The sequence below is a fragment of the Strigops habroptila genome, chromosome 4 (genome assembly GCF_004027225.2).
Source record: "Strigops habroptila isolate Jane chromosome 4, bStrHab1.2.pri, whole genome shotgun sequence".
Taxonomy (NCBI): domain Eukaryota; kingdom Metazoa; phylum Chordata; class Aves; order Psittaciformes; family Psittacidae; genus Strigops; species Strigops habroptila.
This window is the reverse complement of record NC_046358.1, coordinates 47,722,318-47,741,645: the sequence shown is the minus strand read 5'-3', so window position 1 is coordinate 47,741,645 and position 19,328 is coordinate 47,722,318. Positions and strand designations below refer to the sequence as shown.

The window sequence follows — 19,328 nt, the reverse complement described above, 5'->3', positions numbered from 1 at the left end:
TCTGTGAGGCAGTGAGTTGGCAGCAGGCTACCTCTCCAGAAAGGGATGTCTCCCTGCAAAGGCAGAAGTAGCTTAGCCCTAAAAGGAGTGTCCAAGCCGCCTTTGGACTTTATATTTCCAGAAACATACAAAGGAAAAACATAGGCTTGAGAAGCCCAGGTCAGCATTGCTGTCTTTTGCTAAAGAGGGTGACAGTCATTTTGGATTAACTGGAAAAGAGAGCATGCAGCAGTTTGCAAGATTGCAATGTGGTGGTCTACATCCATGCAGGCTTTCCTATCATGTAATAGGACAACCATTTTCAAAGCTATCATGCAATAATTTTACGATGGTGCTATAAAAACTAGTATAGATGTGGTATAAACATGAAAATTAACTGCTTTTATTATATTAAACAAATGCAAGTTAGGAATAGTTTGGAAAACAATAAACTGGATTAATTATGATATAATAGTCACATCTAAGGGAGTGCTCTCTTGAGTTTTCCCCAGTGCAATGTTTATTAATTCTCCCCATCTCTTGTGTGTCCAGAGAACAAATGATGCTGCTTTTTGCTGCTGCTTCTTTCGCACAACAGTATCTCTACACTAGAACAGTGTCAGGTCTGTTCATTTGCTTTCTAACTGTGGAGACAGACAAGTTGATTGCCACAGTTGTCTTTAATCTGCCAAAAAACAAGTGTGTAATTCAATCCAGGGAATATTAATTTAATATGATCTTCCTCCCTTGTCCTCCTGGAGACACATATCACAAGAATGCTGCATGAAAAGTGCCTGGGAAGGGGAGCAGGGATACCCCTCCAGGACTGATCTCATGGCACAGCTCTTACTCCTTTCTTTATCCACAGGACCCAGAGGTTGGCTGGAGACTTTTTGTAGCTCCAAAGCTTCCGTCCCTGAGCCCTGATATGCCTTCAAACCAACAACTCCCAACCTCCCAGTCCTGCCACACGGAAGTTGAAGGAAATTGTCTTGTGATGAACACTCACCTCTTTTTGCTCCCTCTGCAGACACAGCTCTTCTGTTTCTTCCATTAGCTTATCTGCAAACACACACACAAAGGCCAAATGCAGAGAAAAGTAATTTATATCCCAGGGATTTTTATGAGCATGAAACACTTACCGAGGCTTGAAAATGCAGAGTTCCCTATTGCTCTGTGTGTATCTGTCTGGGAGAATCCAAAGGCTGAGATGACGGTAATGGGATGTTCTGTAATTTCCAGCTTGCTAAATAACTTAATAAACTAAGCAGCCATATTGCTGTGTGCTCCTAAAGGTTTCCTCTCAATGTTCTTAAAGAGCATTAATGAACTAACCTCTGCAATCCTGTGAGTCAGGAAAATATTCTTATCTCTGCCTCATGTAAGGAAGCAAATGCACAGAAAGTGGGTGCACAGAGTCACACACTGCTGCATAGAGACAGTCAGTTCTCCTGCAGCTCTGTGCCCTATCCCTACCCTCCTGGCACATCATCTTCTCCTTCAGGCACCTGGGCACCATTGCGAGCTCCTTATTGTGATCTTGGGATGTCCCAGCCAAGCCCAGAAATCAATCCCCTAACTTAGCCACAAAACTTCTTAACCATTCTTAACTATTTTTGTTAATAATAGTTCCCCTCAACATCAGTTGCTCTTGTCTACTGAGGACACATGCCCACCTGAGACTCTGCTCTGATCCTTACGCTGTGACCTGCTTGGGCAGTTCTTAATCATGCTTACAGCTGTGGGGGGGCAGGTGGGAGGTAACTTGGGGGATTCAAGGAATTTCCTGGCACAGTGTTTGCTTCCCCCAGAGAGCCTTGACATGTTGCCAGGAGCAGCACCTGACCTCAAAGCTTAACTACAGGATGGACACAGATCGCTGAAGGTAAGGTTAATGAGGCAGAAGCTTCAGCAGTTATATAGGAATAAATAGACAGTTGCTGTCAAGAGAAAGTAACCAACTGTTACAACTGACCAGCTCTAAATGTTCTTGTCATGGACCAAAGAACCCAGTGAAATATCTACTTTATATCCCAAATTAACTCCTGTTTGCCACAGAACATGCACTCCTCTATTCCTCCATAACCTTGCCTTGTCTTGTACTGTGGCACCCTTTAGTCTCTTAGGCTCTTTAGTCTGCTTTGGTGTTTGTAAAATAATGTTTTGACAAAACTTTCCGGTTTCTAGTTTTCCTCCTGTCTCTCCAGGTCCTCCTCATTACCCCTTTGTCAGGTGTGGAACCACTCCTCCCTGCCTGCTTCATATATGAGCCCATCCATCAGCTCACATGTGTAAATGGCACTTAGATGGCCAGAACGAACATGCCCTGATACTTGAATTGTGAACACTGTTATATGTGGGACCACATACCTAGATCACCCCTGATCAGCATGGATGCAGAAATGCAGAAGGTTTTTCAAGATCCCTCCAGTGGCTTGATGATTAGGAGTAGCTACCACACGTCACTGCTCAAGGCATCACCAACCTGAAGCACCCAAAGTTGTTGCTAGCTTGTTTAAAGCAGAGGACTGTCCAGACAAGTCACTGGGCTCACGCATGTGACCAGCAGCCCCCAGTTCAGAAGGGCTATTACACCTTGGGGAATGGCCTAACTTAGGAGGCATCTGGGTTAAAAAGGCTACTCTCCCTTGGCTCTTGCTATAGGCAATGTGGGGAAGAGGCAGCTGGACTTCCCAAGGCAGTCAGAGCACCCAAGGTACCGCCATCCAGAGGCTGGTTTCTGAGTAGGGGATTGGACTAGATAACCTCCAAAAGTCTCTTTCAACCAAAATTATTCTATGTTCATCTGGAGCAACTGCTCTCTCTCCATCGCCCATGGAGAGAGCAATGGCAAATTACACAGTTATTAGACACCTCAAACAAGCCTGTGCAAAAGCTCTCCCTTCCAATATGAACAGTGTGAGCAAACTCAAAGACTGAATAAGAACAAAAAAACCCCAAACAGCTAGAAGAGGAAAACTCACAGGTGAAAAGCTGTGATTAGCCTCAGAAATACCAGTCCTGTGTGATTCAGGGAGACAAAGGTATTGGCTCTTTTTCTGGTGAGCAGCTGGAATCAGCATATCCAAACTTCCCAGGGGCAGCAAACATTTGTGCAGTCCAGCCGTCAGGAGCTGCAGGACTGCGCTGTGCTCGCCAAAGCACGTTTTTCCTTTCACATTCCACACAGATGTCCAGATCCTACCTTAACATTTTCATGTTTTGACTCCCTTCAAACCTGAATTTCAGCTGCTGACTACTGAAAAGCAGTAGAAGGCAACCTGTAGATCCTTGGCTTGACCGCGCTGAGAGCCCCAGGAAAGCAAAACGGCTATTTTTGGATTTATAGCCTTTGGAAGTCTGAGTTTCCTACCTAAATACTCCTGTTTCTCCTTAGCCAGCTGCAGCCCTTGTGCTTCCAGGCTCTCAATCATGGCTTCTCCCAGCTGAGCATTCTTCCAGGTCCTAGGGAGAGCAGACACAAAGCAGACAATGTAAGAGAGCCAAGGGTCCCACAGAGCAAGGCAGGGGACTCAGCCTTGCAGTCTACCAAGGAATTCAAACACACAGACTCTCATCAGCTGGGACAGTAATTATTTAAATTTTCCCCACAAATAAATTGGAGAAGTTTCCCTGACATTCAATATTTTTTGGGTTTGGTTTTTTTGTTTTTTTAATACAGAGGTATATGTCAATGCTGCACAACTATTCAAACGGTTGGGGGTTTTTTCCAGTGCTTTGGAGATTTCTACACTGAGCTTAGGCTTAAGGGCTCTCTAGGCCAACCCAGCATATTCACAGCCTCCAACTGCAACAGAATGTACCTGGAATCCATTAATTAGATTCCAACAGACTTTAGAACCAGATTTCAGCTTATAACTCAACTAACTTCCCACTGCCAGTGACACTGTCTTCTGCATCCTTTCCAATACTTTGCTGCTATAGCCACTCTTTGCCTTCAAACATTAACTGTTTATTGACTCTTTTGTGCAGCCTTCTACCTTCAGCCTTTTGGGTATCTATCATCCATCCTGGAACCAATCCATCCCTCCCCTGATAAACTTGTAAGCCACCAGGATTTGGAGTCTAGCCCTGGACTGTGAGGTAAGTGCCTCTCCCTGTAAAAACAATGAAGAACCTGAGATAAAAGCCTGACAAGCTGCTGGTAAGTAGGGAGATTTTAAAGGAAGCAGGCATATTCAAAGAATACCCTGGGTTATCATAGGGCTATTGGCCAGAGGATCTCAAGGTCTCTTCAACACATTAGGAAACTAAGCTGCAAAAAAAGGCCTGTGGAGCAGATTCCCATTACTGATTGAGCTGATGGACAGGGTAGGCTTTAATAGAGATACTAAATACCAAGGACAAGGACACACAAATCAAAAACAGAACCAGAAATGGAGTTCTCTGCTCACTTCTTCTAATGTTCCATTAGAAAACAAAATACCTGAACACATAAAACGCGTATGTAAAATTCATCCCAATCTATTTATATAGACATACATTCAGGAACAGCAATTGCTGCCCAGAAATTCTGCCATCTTTGTTAAATCCTAAGGGGGCTCATTAATATTAAATACCTGTTAAGCATTCCCATACCAGGCCTCTTTGTGAGCCATTTGAAATTATAGTTTTTCGGAAGCTGTTAGGTTAGCAACCTCTTATAAAGCAGTGCCAAGGCAACCTGTACTTCATCTCTTACAAAAGCCAGACAATTACACTAAAAACACATCACCCCAGGGACTAGGCAGCTCACAGCTCCAGCAGCCCAAGCACTGCCTTGTGCTCTTTGCAGACAGCTGGGTTTCTTTTCAGCTAATGAGCATCTAGGATATTCTGAAGTGCAGAAGAAATTAGAATGCTAATTAAAAAGGTGATGTTTTGCCCACAGGAAGACATCTTCATCTTGAGTGAGAACACGAGAGTGTGAATGTGTTTTTCCACTAATGTTCTCTAATACAGGATGAATCTAACCCCAGGGAAACCAAGAGGAAACATCGCAAGAGTAGGGTGGTGAGGATGACAGAGCTTATTTTATGATTACTTGGAGGGTTCCAAAACAGCTGTAGCCTTTAAGGTGTCTGTTTATTAGATTCACTTTTTCAGTGTGACCTCCCTTCCCCAGCCTAACAAGATGTTTCCCTGTCTGTAAATCAAAGGTTACTACACCCAGTGCTGTATAACTCAGAAGATGCACTCATCTCACTGCGTAGCATTTAAGCTTTTATTCCTTTTATCTGCTGGAACCAGCACCAGTGTGTAACCGCAGCGAGGTTCAGGCCATGACTTCAACTGAGGGGAGAGCAAGTGCTTTTTTTTTATCTTGTATTTCTTACCAAGTGAGTTTCCATCAGAAAAAGCCACATTGCTTAAAGTACTGGGAAACGCAGGGTCAGGAAGGCTCCCGGGGCAAGCAGAAAACACTCCTACAATATACTTCTCAAAAATACACCCCAAAGCAGTATAGTAGCTCTGTTTGCTCTTCAGCTCAAATATCACCTATCCCAGTCCTTTTGCAATGCTGGGAACATCTCTCTAGCTTTGCCTGCATTTTACTTTTCTCAAGAGCATCCACAACCAGGTTTTTCTGAGACACTTAACGCTTCATGTTCCACAGGACATACGTACTGTTACCTGTTTTGTTTTGGTTTTTCCCCATTGCCCGCTTATGTCTCAGGGCTTTGGCATTTCTGAGAAGTTTTCAAAATCTGGCGAGTGTGGCAAGTCCAAGCACACCATGTTAGAAGGGTGAAGAGACCATCAGCTCCCCTCTGCACTGAGTAAGGGGTTTCCCTATCAAACCAGGAGGCTGGGAAAGGAGTGAAGAGCTGAAGGCATCACGGAGCAGACTGTGATGGTGCAGGTAACAGGCAGCTGTGCAGGCACACACACACACCACTCAGCCCGAGATCTAAAGAGGCAGCAGACAAAAACTGAAACAAAGGAGGGAGGAAAGGGATGCTTCTCATCCTGGGTTCATTTTTCCTTCTTTCCCCTATTTAACAAAATCTCAGCCTATGGACTTGGGGTTTTTTTGAGGGTGCTGATTTTGCTTTGTTTTGTGTTGTTTTTTTCTTTCTTTGGTTGGTTTTATAATGAGGGAGCAAGATGATAAATTAAGTGCTGCAGTGCCATTGGCATTACAGTCTCCACCTAGGAACAGCAGGGCACTAAAACAGGTTGCCTAGAAGATCTCAGCTGTGTCCTTTTAGCTTTCCTATTCATTGCAGATCAATTTACTGGCCCATGCTGTGCCTTTCTGGCTGCTGCTTAGCTCCCAGCCTGACCCTGCTAGCATAAATCACATAATCTGTGCTTTTCCTCACATGCAGGCTATCATCAGCACCAATTAGGCAGGCGCTGGAGCTGCATCGCTCTCCTCTGATGCAAGAACAGAAGCAGAGAGGGGAGGGAAAGGGGTGTCTCAGGCAGATTGTCAGCTGGGCGCAGGTGGTCTGCTGTATGATAGAAGCCGCTGTCTAGCTCTTTGTTTTATGCACTAGTGCTGGAATACTGAAGAAAGGACTAGACAAAATGCTGGCTCTGTGAAATAATCAGGCACACACGACTTGCTTGTGAGACCCCCTCCTGAGCTGTGCAGCCGTGTTCCCTCCCTCACATACACTCCTGAGAGACTAATTTGGCCCCCAAATTATTGCCTTTAGCAACAGCTGAGTTTAACATTGGTGAAGGCAAATGAACACCTGTGCTAGCAAAGAAACAACTCAAAATTGCTCTAGGGCTAAGTCTGCGTCCCTCCTCCTCTGCAGTGGCCAAGCCTGCTCATGCTGAGTGGGTGACAGACCTCTGCCTTGGGTCTTGTGTCCTGTGGGGCACATGCTCCCATGAAGCTTTAATGGACAGCTTTGTGTTACAGTTCAGACGGTACCATGGTGGTTACAGTTTGCTCCAGCACCAAAGCCAGGCTCACTGCAGCAGCGCAGAGCTTGGCTTGGGCTGATCCACCATAACAGTGTGTTAATTACAAATGAACATTTTCAGCCTCGTAACATTGGAATGAACCAAGATACCACCTTTGCCATGCACACATGCATGCGTACACTGGTATTACAAGTTAAACTTGCCTGAAAGAGTGGCTTTTGTCCCTACAGTCTCAAGAGACCACATACACACATTGTAATGCAACCAGGAGAGGCAGAGCAAAGTTCTTCTTGCTTCAAGCCTCATAGCTGAACAGTAGGCTGTGCTCTACAGACTCTGCAAGTTTCCGCCTGGCTTGGGAAAGTCAAGTCCCTGTTTAAGTGTTACTTCTTCCTGCACCTGCTGAGATTTAGGAAGAGCCTGCTTTGGTTTTGCAGAACAACTGCTCACTGCACCGTCAGGCTCCTGGGCACTGAGGGTTTGCAGAGCTGGTGGCCAACAAGCTGCAGATCTCTTTAGCATTCTCAGCGGACTATGAACTCAGTGTTGTACACGCACAGCAGTCAAACCCTCTCACCCCTGTAGGGGGGCTGGAAGTGCTTTGCTAGCACTCCTCCCTGGAATTTAGCCTGCCTCCATATTTCGGAATTAAACTGTCTTAAGAGGCCAAATCCTGCTGCTGCATGGCCTGAGCACCCTAGGATCTGAGCAGAAGGAATGCACACTCATGGTCACACAGTTGCTTCATGGCTGTTACTGACATCTCAGCATGACCAGTAGATCTCAGGAGGACAGGGATATGAGGTCTCTGCTCACCAGCAAGGTGTAGAGCCACACAGATAGCTGCTCACAAGCTTTGCACCTTTCCTGTTCTGCTCTTACCTTACCCCAAATTCATACACCTGCAGTGCAGGGAGGTTTCCTGACCCACACTTTTGTCAAGCCCGTGGACCTTGCTTCCCACACAGAATGGTTCAGGAGAGGTCCCACCTCTCTGAGCAAGAGAGAGGGACAGCAGATGCCACTCGGTATATCAGTGTTTGACAGATGACAGCCCAGGGTTGTCAGCAAAGAGCCATCCTGCGTACCACTCCCAGGCAAGAAGCTTTGTGTCAGTTTTAGAGCATTCTTTTGTAGGAAAGAGTGGCTCCAGGGAGTAAGTGAAGGTCTCGCTAGTCTAAGGGAGCTTTTCTGCCTCCCCATGGTTCTTCTAGTCAGGCTTCTTCCTCTTTATCCTTTACACATCTACAGAGCAGATCAAAGAGAATAAGGAATAGAAAGAAGCTTACACTTTTCCAGACTCCTGTAGCATCTCCAGCCACTGAGCCTGCTCAAACTCTGATTCGGCTGCTAGAACAATGTTACCCTAGAAGAGGGGAGGGGAGGGGAAAAAAACCTGGATTAGAGAGGCTGGTGCCTTACACACCTCTGCACGCTCAGGGCATGAACTGGATACAGCTAGCACAGCAAGAGTAGGGCTCACTGCAGGCTTCCACCTCCACGGAAGGCATTGCATGGGAGCAAACATAACCCAAGCCTACCACGCATTGGGAAGAGATGTACGTGGCAAGCAGTCATGGCAGGAGTAAAATGATACGGCAACATGAGCTCTAGGGCTCCTGAATATCTATCTACTGGTCTGCTAGTATCATAAGACCTGCTGTCAGAAAGAGCAAGTTTCCTTGTTGGTTGTCAAGACAGGTGCAGCAGCAAAGCTTTGAGGGGACTTGGGATGCTAAACCACCCTCTCTCAGGGTAGTCTGCCCAGAGAGGGTAGGATACCTTGGTGAGGTGGGAAAGGCTGCCAATTCAGCTCTGCTCATCAGCAATAAGATGTTTTGTTGTGTTTATGGGGTTTTTTGAGAAGAAAGAAGTCTACTTACATGGAAGTCTTCGTGAGAGATCTTTATGGCATAAGGCATGTTGGGCTCTTCTTTGGGCTCCACGACGCAGCCTCCCAAGGGTATGACACCCTGGGGATAAACCAGAGTGCTCCAATCAGTCGGCAAAATCAAGTATAGCTATTAACTAACCAGGAGCTGAACTTTCACCCTTGGTCACCTGTGGGCCCCTGCCCTGCCTTGGCTATCCCCAAGCAGGAAGCCGAGGGATATTGTCCAGGAAGGACAACACACACAGTTCCTGAAAATCAGAGGGGCTCCCACCACTCCCAGGAGACCTCCAAGTAGCATCTGAACAGGGGTAAAGATGGCTCTCCTGCATTCGGCTGGAGGGAAGGCTGCTAGTTAGAACATGGAAGAGGCAGCTCTTATCAAGGAGGAGGTAGTCGCCCGAGAGGGCCAGTCGTTGCAGATTCACAGCATGGTACCATGAGAGAAGCTGTGCACCCATTACAGTCACCACCAGTAGGTCAACACCCCACACGGATGTGTGCCCTGCTGCCCCTAACCAGGCTGGGTGAAACCAACACTTCTGGGAGCACACGTGCTTCATCAGCCTCCAATGACTACAAAGGATGAAAGCAGACTCAGAGCACACAGCCTCCTGATAGACGCTGCTACTCAGGGCTGAGAGGTTAGCAGGGGCTGGATGCAACCGCTTAAGAGTGTAAACACAAGTTAGGAACAAGCAGCAACCAAAGCTGTTAGCCCCACTACTGGCTTTGCCAACAGCATTCTCATAGCCACAAGATTAGTTGATTAGGGAAACAAGGGAATACATCTACTATTAGTAAAAAAAACATCGAAGTCATGCTGAATCATTCAGGAGCCTGACAAGGTACTGACAAGATTCTTACATTTTTTGAGGCTTCCCTGGATCTGTGACTTACCTCTTCACTTGCTGGGCCTGTGGAGGGGGGAGGAAACTAGAAAGAGAATGACCCCCTTTCCCATGCAAACACTTCTCACCTTGGGATGGATATTGAAGTATTTATTGCTTTCAAAACTCTTCTTCTCGCTCTCAGCATAGTAGAGCAGGAAACTTTCTTTAATGATGAAGAACCTTTAAGACAGAGAAAGGAAATAAATGCTGCTAGAACAGGTTCTAGAAGAGGTCATGGTTCACAGCACAAGAAAATCACCATCTAACGCACACTGCTTTCTGAGCAGAAGAGTTTGCTGTTCTCATCTATGCCTAAGGTGAGATGCCTTACTTGGGCTTGTAGCCAAGAGCTAGTGCTTAACACTAAGTGCCAAGCTCAAGTGCTTTGTGCTTGCAGTTTACCACAGCGTGCACACAGCAGTGCTGAAGGCAAACCACAGCACCATTTACTCACAAGGGAATGCGATGGTGGTCTGTGTCCAAGACAGAACCATAGCCAAAATCTTTTGGCATCTTGACCTGTGCACGCTTTGTCTAGCCCATGTGTTGGATTCAGCCTTTTGGAAGAGACCTGCTTCTTTTTTTAAGGGTGTCTCTCACATGGGCTAAGAGCAACTAAAAGCTTATTTTTTCAATCTCTTCCCTGCCACCTTCTTTCCTCCCATCCTGGCATAAGCCAGAAAGGAAGTCTTTCCACTGTAACACTGAGTCTTATGGCAGGGAGAGTCACGGATCCGCATCCTCAAGCGACTCTCAAGGCAAAAGATGAGCCACGAGAGCACTCAGGAGGATAAATAAATTTTAGAGCTGTTTAAATCAGAGCTCTTGGCAAAGTCTCCTGTCATTGACCTTTGTAAATACAAAGTAAATATTGAATTATTTTTTTCCTCACTCACATCACGTTTTAATGTGCCTTGTTCTGCTCAGCCTTAGGTATGCTCTGATGAACACTCTATAGTAGCCACAAAACATCACAGCTTCTGTAAACCAAGTTGTTAATTTGCTGGAGTGTGTCCTCAAAATCGTGATTAAAGGAGTACCACTTTTAACTGATTTGGATGTCCAAAATGCCCCTGGGAGAATCCCTCTTCTCTTTGAAAATTGAGGTTGCATTTACCCTGCAGGCAGTGGTACAGGGGAGAGATATGTGACTTCGCTGAAATTTGGTCTAAATCTCTGCTGCTCTCAAAAATGCTGAAGAACAGCTGAAAAAAATGGGGACAAGTTTAGTAGGGAGGTTTCAAAAGATTAAACGACAAAGGAAATGTGTTGTACTGTTCTGTATATATTTTCTAATATGAGAAAAGAGGGATTTGGAATGAAAGTGAAAGGCGGTAAGCTGAAAATTAATAAAGAATGTCTTTTGACACTGCACAAGGCACTGCTGTGTAAATCACTTTCATGTGGTCCTGAGGACAATAGCTCATGAGGAATCTGGAAAGGATAAAGCATTTCTGTGAACAATGAGAACAGCCCCAAGAAAGCCTCCTGCTTCTGGGCAGAAAGCCGCTACTGGGAGGGATCTGAATGAGACTTCTCTGGGCAGCACTTTCTGGGGCATTCCTGCACCTTCCTCTGAAGCCACTGTTAGCGAGGGGCTACAGGACAAGAGGTCTGATCCACAAGAGCAATTCTCATACCTCCAAGTGCCCATCCCACCCCAGTTCTCTCTGGAAGCAGAGGACCTGTCAGATGGAGCCAAGCGCTGCCTCCAGGACAGACAAGCACAGCAATTTAGTACAGTTTAGTTCCTAAAGCTAAAGAAAGAAGTGGAAGCCGGTGGAGAATTATCATTATAATAGCAAAATAATATATATAATTATAATATAATTCATTATTAATAATAGTTATCATTATTTTACTGCGAGGAAAGCTTTACCACTTCCACCAGCTCCCATCTCTTGCTTTTCTGCCATGGCTCCGGCATAGATAAAACTGCCAAATGCCATGGAAATAGGAGCCATGGGCTCACAGTGGGACCAAAAGACACAGAACAAAGCAAAGCTTCTGAATGCCTGCAGAAAGCTCAAGGCTCTCTTAAGCTCTGGACCTACTGTGCACCTGCTCCAAAACATTTAAGAGTGGCAGTCATTGAACATGTGCATATTCATATCCAGCAACATTCAGAATGTACAAACACCAACAACAATTACTGTGTCCCAAATTTTTTCTTCCCCCTGCCTACTCATCTATACCTGTTCATGCTGACAACAGAGGTGAGGAGAAGCCACCAGCTTGCTTTCTCAGCAGGACACGCTGTCTTCTCATTTAATATTCCAAAAACATCATGGTTGACTGTCTAATCTCACCTCTTGTTCCTGACCACAGCCTGGCAAAATCTCTCTAAATAGAACAGCACAACTCAATGCAAAAATCACCCTTCTGCACTGAGCTCGTTCAGTTGGCAGAGGACTGAAAAAGTGCTCATTCACAGTGCAGCCTGTCCAGCACGTTACCTGAGTAGGTAACTTGCAGGAGCATTTACTATTCACCTTCCATCCAGGGGACATCTCCCTTCCAGCCCAAGCTCATGTGCCACTGCACCTCCCAGAGGAGCTGCCTGTAAAGTCCCCTCAGCTGGGAAAGCAGTGTGTGACCCCACCTGCGGGGGCTGTCCATACTCTCTCTGTATGATTGTAAGAGATGCCTAAGATGGACAGGGAGATGGACTGTCCATGGGGTACAACTTGCTTTCCCTGTGATGGGAATCTCCATGCTAAATCTCTTGCCAGTGTCACAGATCAGGGACCAGAATGGTTTCCTCATGACAGTAGTCAGGGATGGGAAGGAGCATCACAGAGGAGGTGGGGGCTGAACTGCTCACACAACTTTAAGGTATCAGCAGATGCATTAGGCACATCTCTCTGGGGCTCAGTGCTGATAGAAAGGATTCATCAAGGTCTTACCTCTGTGTGAAACAGGGATTAGTATTTTCAGATATATTTACCTTCATGGCAAAGGCAGCCATGACCCCTGCAGCGGGCTTAGAGCTGACCCTGGCCAAGGCACATATCAGAGAGACTTACAGAGCAGACAGGTTTCTGGTTCCTCCTGTCCACATCACTTCTGTGAGCAGCAGAAGCCTCCCTGTTCCATTTTAACTCACACCTCTGGTCATTAACACCATAAAAAAGTTTTCTTATGGTAGCTACATTTTCACTTTATGTCTCTAGTGTTTAGTTCAATTATAACTTTATTTTTTAGAGGCACATGTTACCTCATCTGCACAATAAATACAGAAATAACGTCTTCTAAGATTAATCATGCCTGGCCAATGGCCTGTGCTTGGTCCAGTGGGTCAGAGTGAACCAGATACTGTGGCTATAAATACAAAACTAAAGTATAAAAATCGGCATGCCACATAAAATGAAGAAAGTCTGTTTGTCACTTCTAACAGCCTTTTCAGCCCGAACAAACTTGAGAAACATTTGCAAGACACATAAAGGTCTTTAACTATGTGTGATTTTTAACCTAAATGTTAACCTCAGTTAAAGCCAGGCTTTAGTTTGCTACTTATTATTTGTCTACTTCATGCTCCCAATATCCCCATAGTATGCTCCAGTAGAAAACCAAAACAAAACTGAGAGTAAAGCCTAGCACAGATCTCTGAGAATTGATGTACCTCTTGCAGATTAATGAACTTTTACATCCCTGACCTCACAGATGTGGAGAGAATCTGTGGGGATTTGGAATGAAAATGTACAAAATAGGAGTTAAAAAAATAATAACAACAAAACCCCACAGCAAATAATGAAGAAAAACACTGAAAATCTGGCTAACTGATGAACATTGTGTGTTTATGCTCAGATCATATTCCCTCATCTATCCTTATGTGGAAGGCAACACCTAAGCCACCAAGATCACCACTTCAACTTTGACTTTCAGGACAAAGTCTACATACAGCAATACAAGGAAATTAATGCAGCATGATGGAAAGAGGGATGAAGTGAAAGAGTAAGGAGGAAGAGTTACAAGACTCAAGAGCAAGTTGAAGACTGAAGCAGCAGCCAGGTGAGTAACAGCAGAAAGGGAAAAGATGATCAAGGGAGGATGGGGAGATACAGCCAGTTAAGACAGGAGACACTGAACACACACCTGAACTAGGCACAGATGCACCAGCAGAAGAAAAGGGAGCACTGGAGAGACAGGGGAAGCTTTCTGAATACAAACAAGAAACCAAAAAAGATGTTTAAAAGCAGAGCAGCAAAAAGCCTAGAGAGCAGCAATGAAGGTGAAAAGACCTGGTACACACACTCCACATGCAGCACAAGCAATATAAGAGCCATTCACGCATGGTCTAGTCCTTCTGGTCACCTATCCCCTGTCGCTACAGCCTGCATTAAGAAACCACAGAAATGTGGTTGATGAAACTGAATGTGTAATGAAACTGAAATCAGCAGAGGGGCAGTAACAGTCTTGAGTCACTTGGATCTAAAGCCAGAGGTACGATCTGCCAGGATTAGATAAAACAACTCCATACTGGACTAGTGAGATACCTGATCTCTGGGGATAAAGCACTTGGTTTGTGTCACAGAGGATTAACAAGATTAATTAGCTAGTCTTTGTAAAAGTGTTTGAAGTGACAATGGCCCGTGTTAAGTATTTACATTATAAAACTTCAGCAGTCTCACTGGTCCTTCCTTCCAATGGTGGTTTTCCGGGCACCAGTCCAGGAGCACAGGCAGCGAATCCCAGTTACTAGAATAGCCCGGTTCTCTCTCCCTAGGGACAGCTCAGGAAAACGATGGGCAAATGATCTTTATCAGCATGTCAGCTCAGAGACCGCAGTACCTGTCCCTCATTGTTCCTCTCCTGACAGCTCCAGGCTTTCCTGCCTGCCTCCTGGCGCCTGGCAGCTGGAGAGGCAGGCAGCCAGGCAAGGAGCGGGAAGAGGTGGATGCTTCCTGACAGCAACCAGCCAAGTGGGAAGTTTACAAGGATGAGAGGGAAGCTTGACTCACAGCGCCGCTGCGTCGGCAGCTCCTGCTGCCCCTGTGCTGCACACGCACACACTGCTCTGCAGCCGTGTGCTTTCTAGGGTTTTTTAGAGCAGAAAACAGCCCTAAACCGTTCGTTACCCTTTCCATCTGTCCTGTGACCACATCTAGCGACTCTTGGTAACCACTCTGCTGGAAAACCAGGTTATGTGCCTGCTTTGCAGTGCCATAGCCAGGACCGGTCCCAGAGAAGATAAGATTTCTCTCAGCTGTGCTGCATTTCCCTCCTTCCAGCAGTAACCTCACATCTCTGATGGGTTTACCCAGAGGTATAAGCATAGTTAGTGGGGGTTTTTACTCTCTTCAATTCCTGATGTTCCACCTTGCTTCTCTGACTCTGACTACTGAGCAGATGCCTTCCTGGAACTGTCCCTCTCACACCTGAATGGTGACAGTCAGCTTAGAACCTGACATTCCTATACAGGGCTGGGGTTATTCACAGCAGAGAAGGATATGTCACTTGCAAAGATACAGCGCCCCATTCATGCAACATCCAGAGCAGGTTTGTACCTTGTGCATTTCATTCCATGCCAGGCTGATGCCAGTACCAGTGCAACTTCTGTAGTAGGGAAGAGACTAAACTGCTTGTTATAAATTCAAAGGAAGAATGGGATGCAGTTTGGTGGAAAGAGGAGGACCATAAGTCAAGGGCCAAGAATATGACTTTCCAAAGCCACTCCAGCAGCAACCCAAGCTTTGACTGGCCAAAGCTGCGAAATCCCCAGAGCTGGGATTTCAATTCCCAAAGCACTGGACACCATGCGTGGACTTTTTTCCTTGACTTATTATCCAGTTAGCCTCCATCTTTCCCTTAAACACTCACTTTTCTTCTCTGTGTCTCCAGCAGCACTGCTGCTACAGCCAAATGAATGGGATCAAGCCAGTAAGTATCATGCATCTCAACAGCCACATCTTCATGGCTGATGGCCTGATGTGGTCAATCCTCCTGTACATGCTGGTTTATCTCCCATAGCTTGGAAAGACTTTCCTTAGGATAGAGAATAGTTCTCTTTCCTTAGGATAGGGAGTATTTCTATTGTCCAGTCCAAGATGTCAGAACAAAATCTACATTGCTCAGAGATCAGATCCTCAACTGCATCTAGAAACAGCCTATTTTCCTCCTCTTAATTTAACTGGAGTGGGAAACATCTCTTCTCCTTTTCATGAAACAATGCACTGCCTAGCTGTGTCTTGCTGGGCATGGGGGGTAGGTGGAGGAACGGATGAATTGCTCCTTATTCTCCATCACAAATAACTTATAAGAACATGCAAGGTTTTTTACATCAAAGCAAATGTCTCCTGTGGTAAGAAGACCACACCTTATTGTTCCTCCTGTTCCAGTTTTTTTACTCCAGAAACCCCTTCTTTCCAAACCCTACAGACCCCTGTGTTCCTCTCCCACAGACCCATCTCTGGTGCTCCAGACCTCCAGCTACTGTGCTTGCAGCTAACCTTCCACATCATTCCTGCCCCATGGTCTCTTCCCACCTGCCAGCACTAAAATATTTACCACTTGCTGAAGATGGAGGTGACTTCTAGGAATAGAACAGCACTAAATAAGTAATGACAGAGTCGAGACTGGCCATTTGCGTGCAAGAAATTTTTATTAGGAAGAAGAAAGCCTTTTAAGAATGTCTCCTCCATAGCAAATTACCTTCTCCTCCTTAAGTCTGTCCACTTGTTTACCATAACCCGGTCACATTAGCTTCCAGACACAATTCATTTAAATATCAATGTTTGGGAGTTGTGTAGGGAGCATCAGCACAAATTCTGTCCTGGCTGAAAAAGGCCACTGTGAGGGGAAGTACAGAATAAAACCTGCGCGCAAGTCAAAGGTGGCTACAAACACAAAACTGCTTCCCAAACAACATTTGACTATTTTTCAGGCTATGCCATCTTCACAGGTTCAGACTAGACAGCACTGTCGTTACTATGCAGAGCAAAACTGGGAAAGCTCGGGCTAGAAATGGATTTGATGTGTCGTGTTTACTATGCAGCCTGCAGCAAAAAGGTACCCACCAAAGGTAAGTACCAGTGGTACCCGACAGACATTGCTCATGCGCAGGTTAATTTATTCTTCCAAAAAGCCTTGGGACACACTTTACTGCCAAGGCTACAGAACTGCCTTTCAGGTCCAGAAGTAGCTCAGGCTTCCTGTGCTGTCACTTGTTAATGACTCATTTGTGCCTTTCCCCAGTGGAAAGATGAGGAGGGGAAGAAAACAACAGTACTTTGCTTTTCTCACAGATAGCTGCAGATATCAAACTGCTAAAGGTGGGTAAGTACTGCTATCCCTGCTTAACAGATCACGACAACAAATCCTGGGTCACAAAATGTATCTCTGGCAGTGGTAGAGTGAAAATGCAAGTTCTTGGCTGCTAGTCTTCTAACTGTCTATCAGCAGTGACATTAGTCTGCCATCTAGGAATGCTGGAAGGCTTAATCCATTGGATCATGTACTTCCACAAAGAGCTGTACCATGTTTCTGTGTGAGTACCATCCATAAACAGTCGTGTCTCATCATTTGATAGCCAGCAGAAAACTCTCCCATAAGATTCAGCGATTTGAACAAACTACACCAACTTTGACCTGAAACCAACCCATCATTTCAACATTACAGAACATACCTCCATCGTTGGTAAAAGGTTATAGCAAATGCTTTCTAGCTCCAAACTTCCTGGCTGCTGAGAGACAACACACAGCAGCTTACAACTCCCTAGCACCAGATGGGAAAGAATTCGGAGCCACCTTCTCCACAGGGAAGTGAGCCTGCTTTTGCTGTTCCAAGCATGCCATCACTGTCAGACAGCACAGCAATACTGATGCTGGTCCACAAGCCTCAGCAGACCGTTCACACACACACACACGCACACAGAGTCCCACATGCACAGTCAGTTCAGCCTAGCCATCTCATACGTAAAGGACTCAAAGAGCTTTAACAAGGGCTAGTGAATAAAGTCAAGCAGTTTGGGGGCAAAATATATGAGCTGACCCTTTTACTCATTAAACTATCATAAGGTAAGTATCTAGAGAAGGCAGCTAGTCCCTATTGCCACTGTGAGGTGCATGTAGCACAGGGTCTGGGCAGATAAAGAAAAGCACAATGGGGTGCCATGTGTGTAAAGCATCAGAAAAGCAGGGAAGCTACACCCGAAGTTTCACCCCTAGTCTCTGCCTGGCTAGCTGCACTTGAAGAGCCAAGCGCTCAGGCTCTAACTTACTCCAGTACACTTAGGCTTTGTGTTTCACTTGAGCACCCCTCAGCAACTGTGGCTTACCTCCTGGACCATTTGGCCGACTGCCTCCCAAAGGGTCTCTTCCAGAGCACGCCGTACAGCTGGACTTTGGTGCTGATGTCCAGAGCATCGGAATCTGTCTGCTCCATGGATGGAGAAGGGGATACAGAACTGGATTTTGAAGCAAACATCATAGATGGATCTAACTCTCCCCCTCTGTGTGGCAGCTCAGGGAATCCGATTAAATGCAGTGAACCAGAAGGACGTAACCAGCCACTCCAAGCGGCAGACGGAGAGACTGGGCTACGGTTTGAATCAATAACTTGACTGCTCAGCACTCAGTCAATAATTCTCCCCCTGATGCACAGATGATGAGAGTTTCCTCATTGTGTATTACTTCCTGATGCATTGCAGACAGTACACATCCCAGCCCGAGGAAAAAAAAAAGAGCAAAGAGCCAGAGATCAGGAACGCAGAGAAGCAGAAAGAGCTCAGAGAGAAAGCTCCTAGCAATAATGTAAAGGAAAATACCTCTGCACCAGAGCCAGCTTGAAAGGTTATTTCACTTGACATTGCAGCATCCCAGGCAGAAATCAGGGTGAGATGGAAGTTTTATTGTCAGGGATCTCTTACCCTGACATGAACCCCAAAAATCTTGAGCTGAGAGACAGGTTCTTCTCATTTGCCCTAAGGAAAAGGGGAGCAGACAGGGTGGGAGCCAGCAAGTTCAATCAGATTCTCTCTGCCATTGGGAGGCTCTTGCTGTGCCAGCCTGGCACTGCCCATCACACACAGTTCACGTGGCTGCTGGGCTCAACTGGGCAGTGTCCATGCTGCACACCCTGCTCAGCCTTAAAGGGCCATTGCTGATCAAAGCTAGAACATAAAATTCTGCCTGCCTCCTTGCTACATCTTGGAGATGTGGCAAGCACAGCTTCTGCGCTGCTTCTTTGGTACCATCTCCTTGGCCAAAGCACAGGAATATGTCTCACAGCTCACGCAAGTCTTCATTCATCTCCTGTTTAGTACTTCCACAAGCTTTTTATTCTGGTTCCCTAGGTCCTTGTTCCTCTCTTGAAACCCTCCCTCCCTGCAGAGATACAAACAGTCCTGCAAAAGAACCCCTGTCTTTTTTAATGCCCACAGGAAGACATTAGCATCATATTGTTCCTTCCTGCATCCTGCCTTCCCTCTAAGATTAAGATATGGGGAAAAACTGCCTGCATTGTACCTGGTAAAGCGTCTGGAGTTTGGGGGCATTGTATAACCAATAAAAACACGTGCGTGCTGTGAGGCATCTGCTCGTGTTTTAACCTACGCCATCCTATATGTATCGATTTTGATGCTGTACTTGCTAACTGTCAGCCCTTCCCAATGCAGTTATTCAGAAGTGACACACTGCAGCCACACAGTCCTTCCTATTCCTGGAGATTAGAAGCCTGGGAACGTG

General features: G+C 45.8%; 1 protein-coding gene across 1 annotated transcript in view; it reads right to left on the bottom strand.

Annotated features, from left to right (window-relative positions):
* PLEKHD1 (pleckstrin homology and coiled-coil domain containing D1) overlaps positions 1–18,770 on the bottom strand; it is a 29,635-nt gene extending 10,865 nt beyond the window's left edge. The window contains exons 1-6 of the mRNA XM_030484816.1: positions 17,921–18,770; positions 9,732–9,825; positions 8,745–8,834; positions 8,151–8,227; positions 3,353–3,444; positions 989–1,041 (exon numbers count right to left, since the gene is read on the bottom strand). Coding sequence (XP_030340676.1) covers positions 989–1,041; positions 3,353–3,444; positions 8,151–8,227; positions 8,745–8,834; positions 9,732–9,825; positions 17,921–18,072 — 558 coding nt within the window. The 5' untranslated portion in view covers positions 18,073–18,770. The remainder of the gene's footprint in view (positions 1–988; positions 1,042–3,352; positions 3,445–8,150; positions 8,228–8,744; positions 8,835–9,731; positions 9,826–17,920) is intronic.
* Positions 18,771–19,328: the final 558 nt, after the last annotated feature.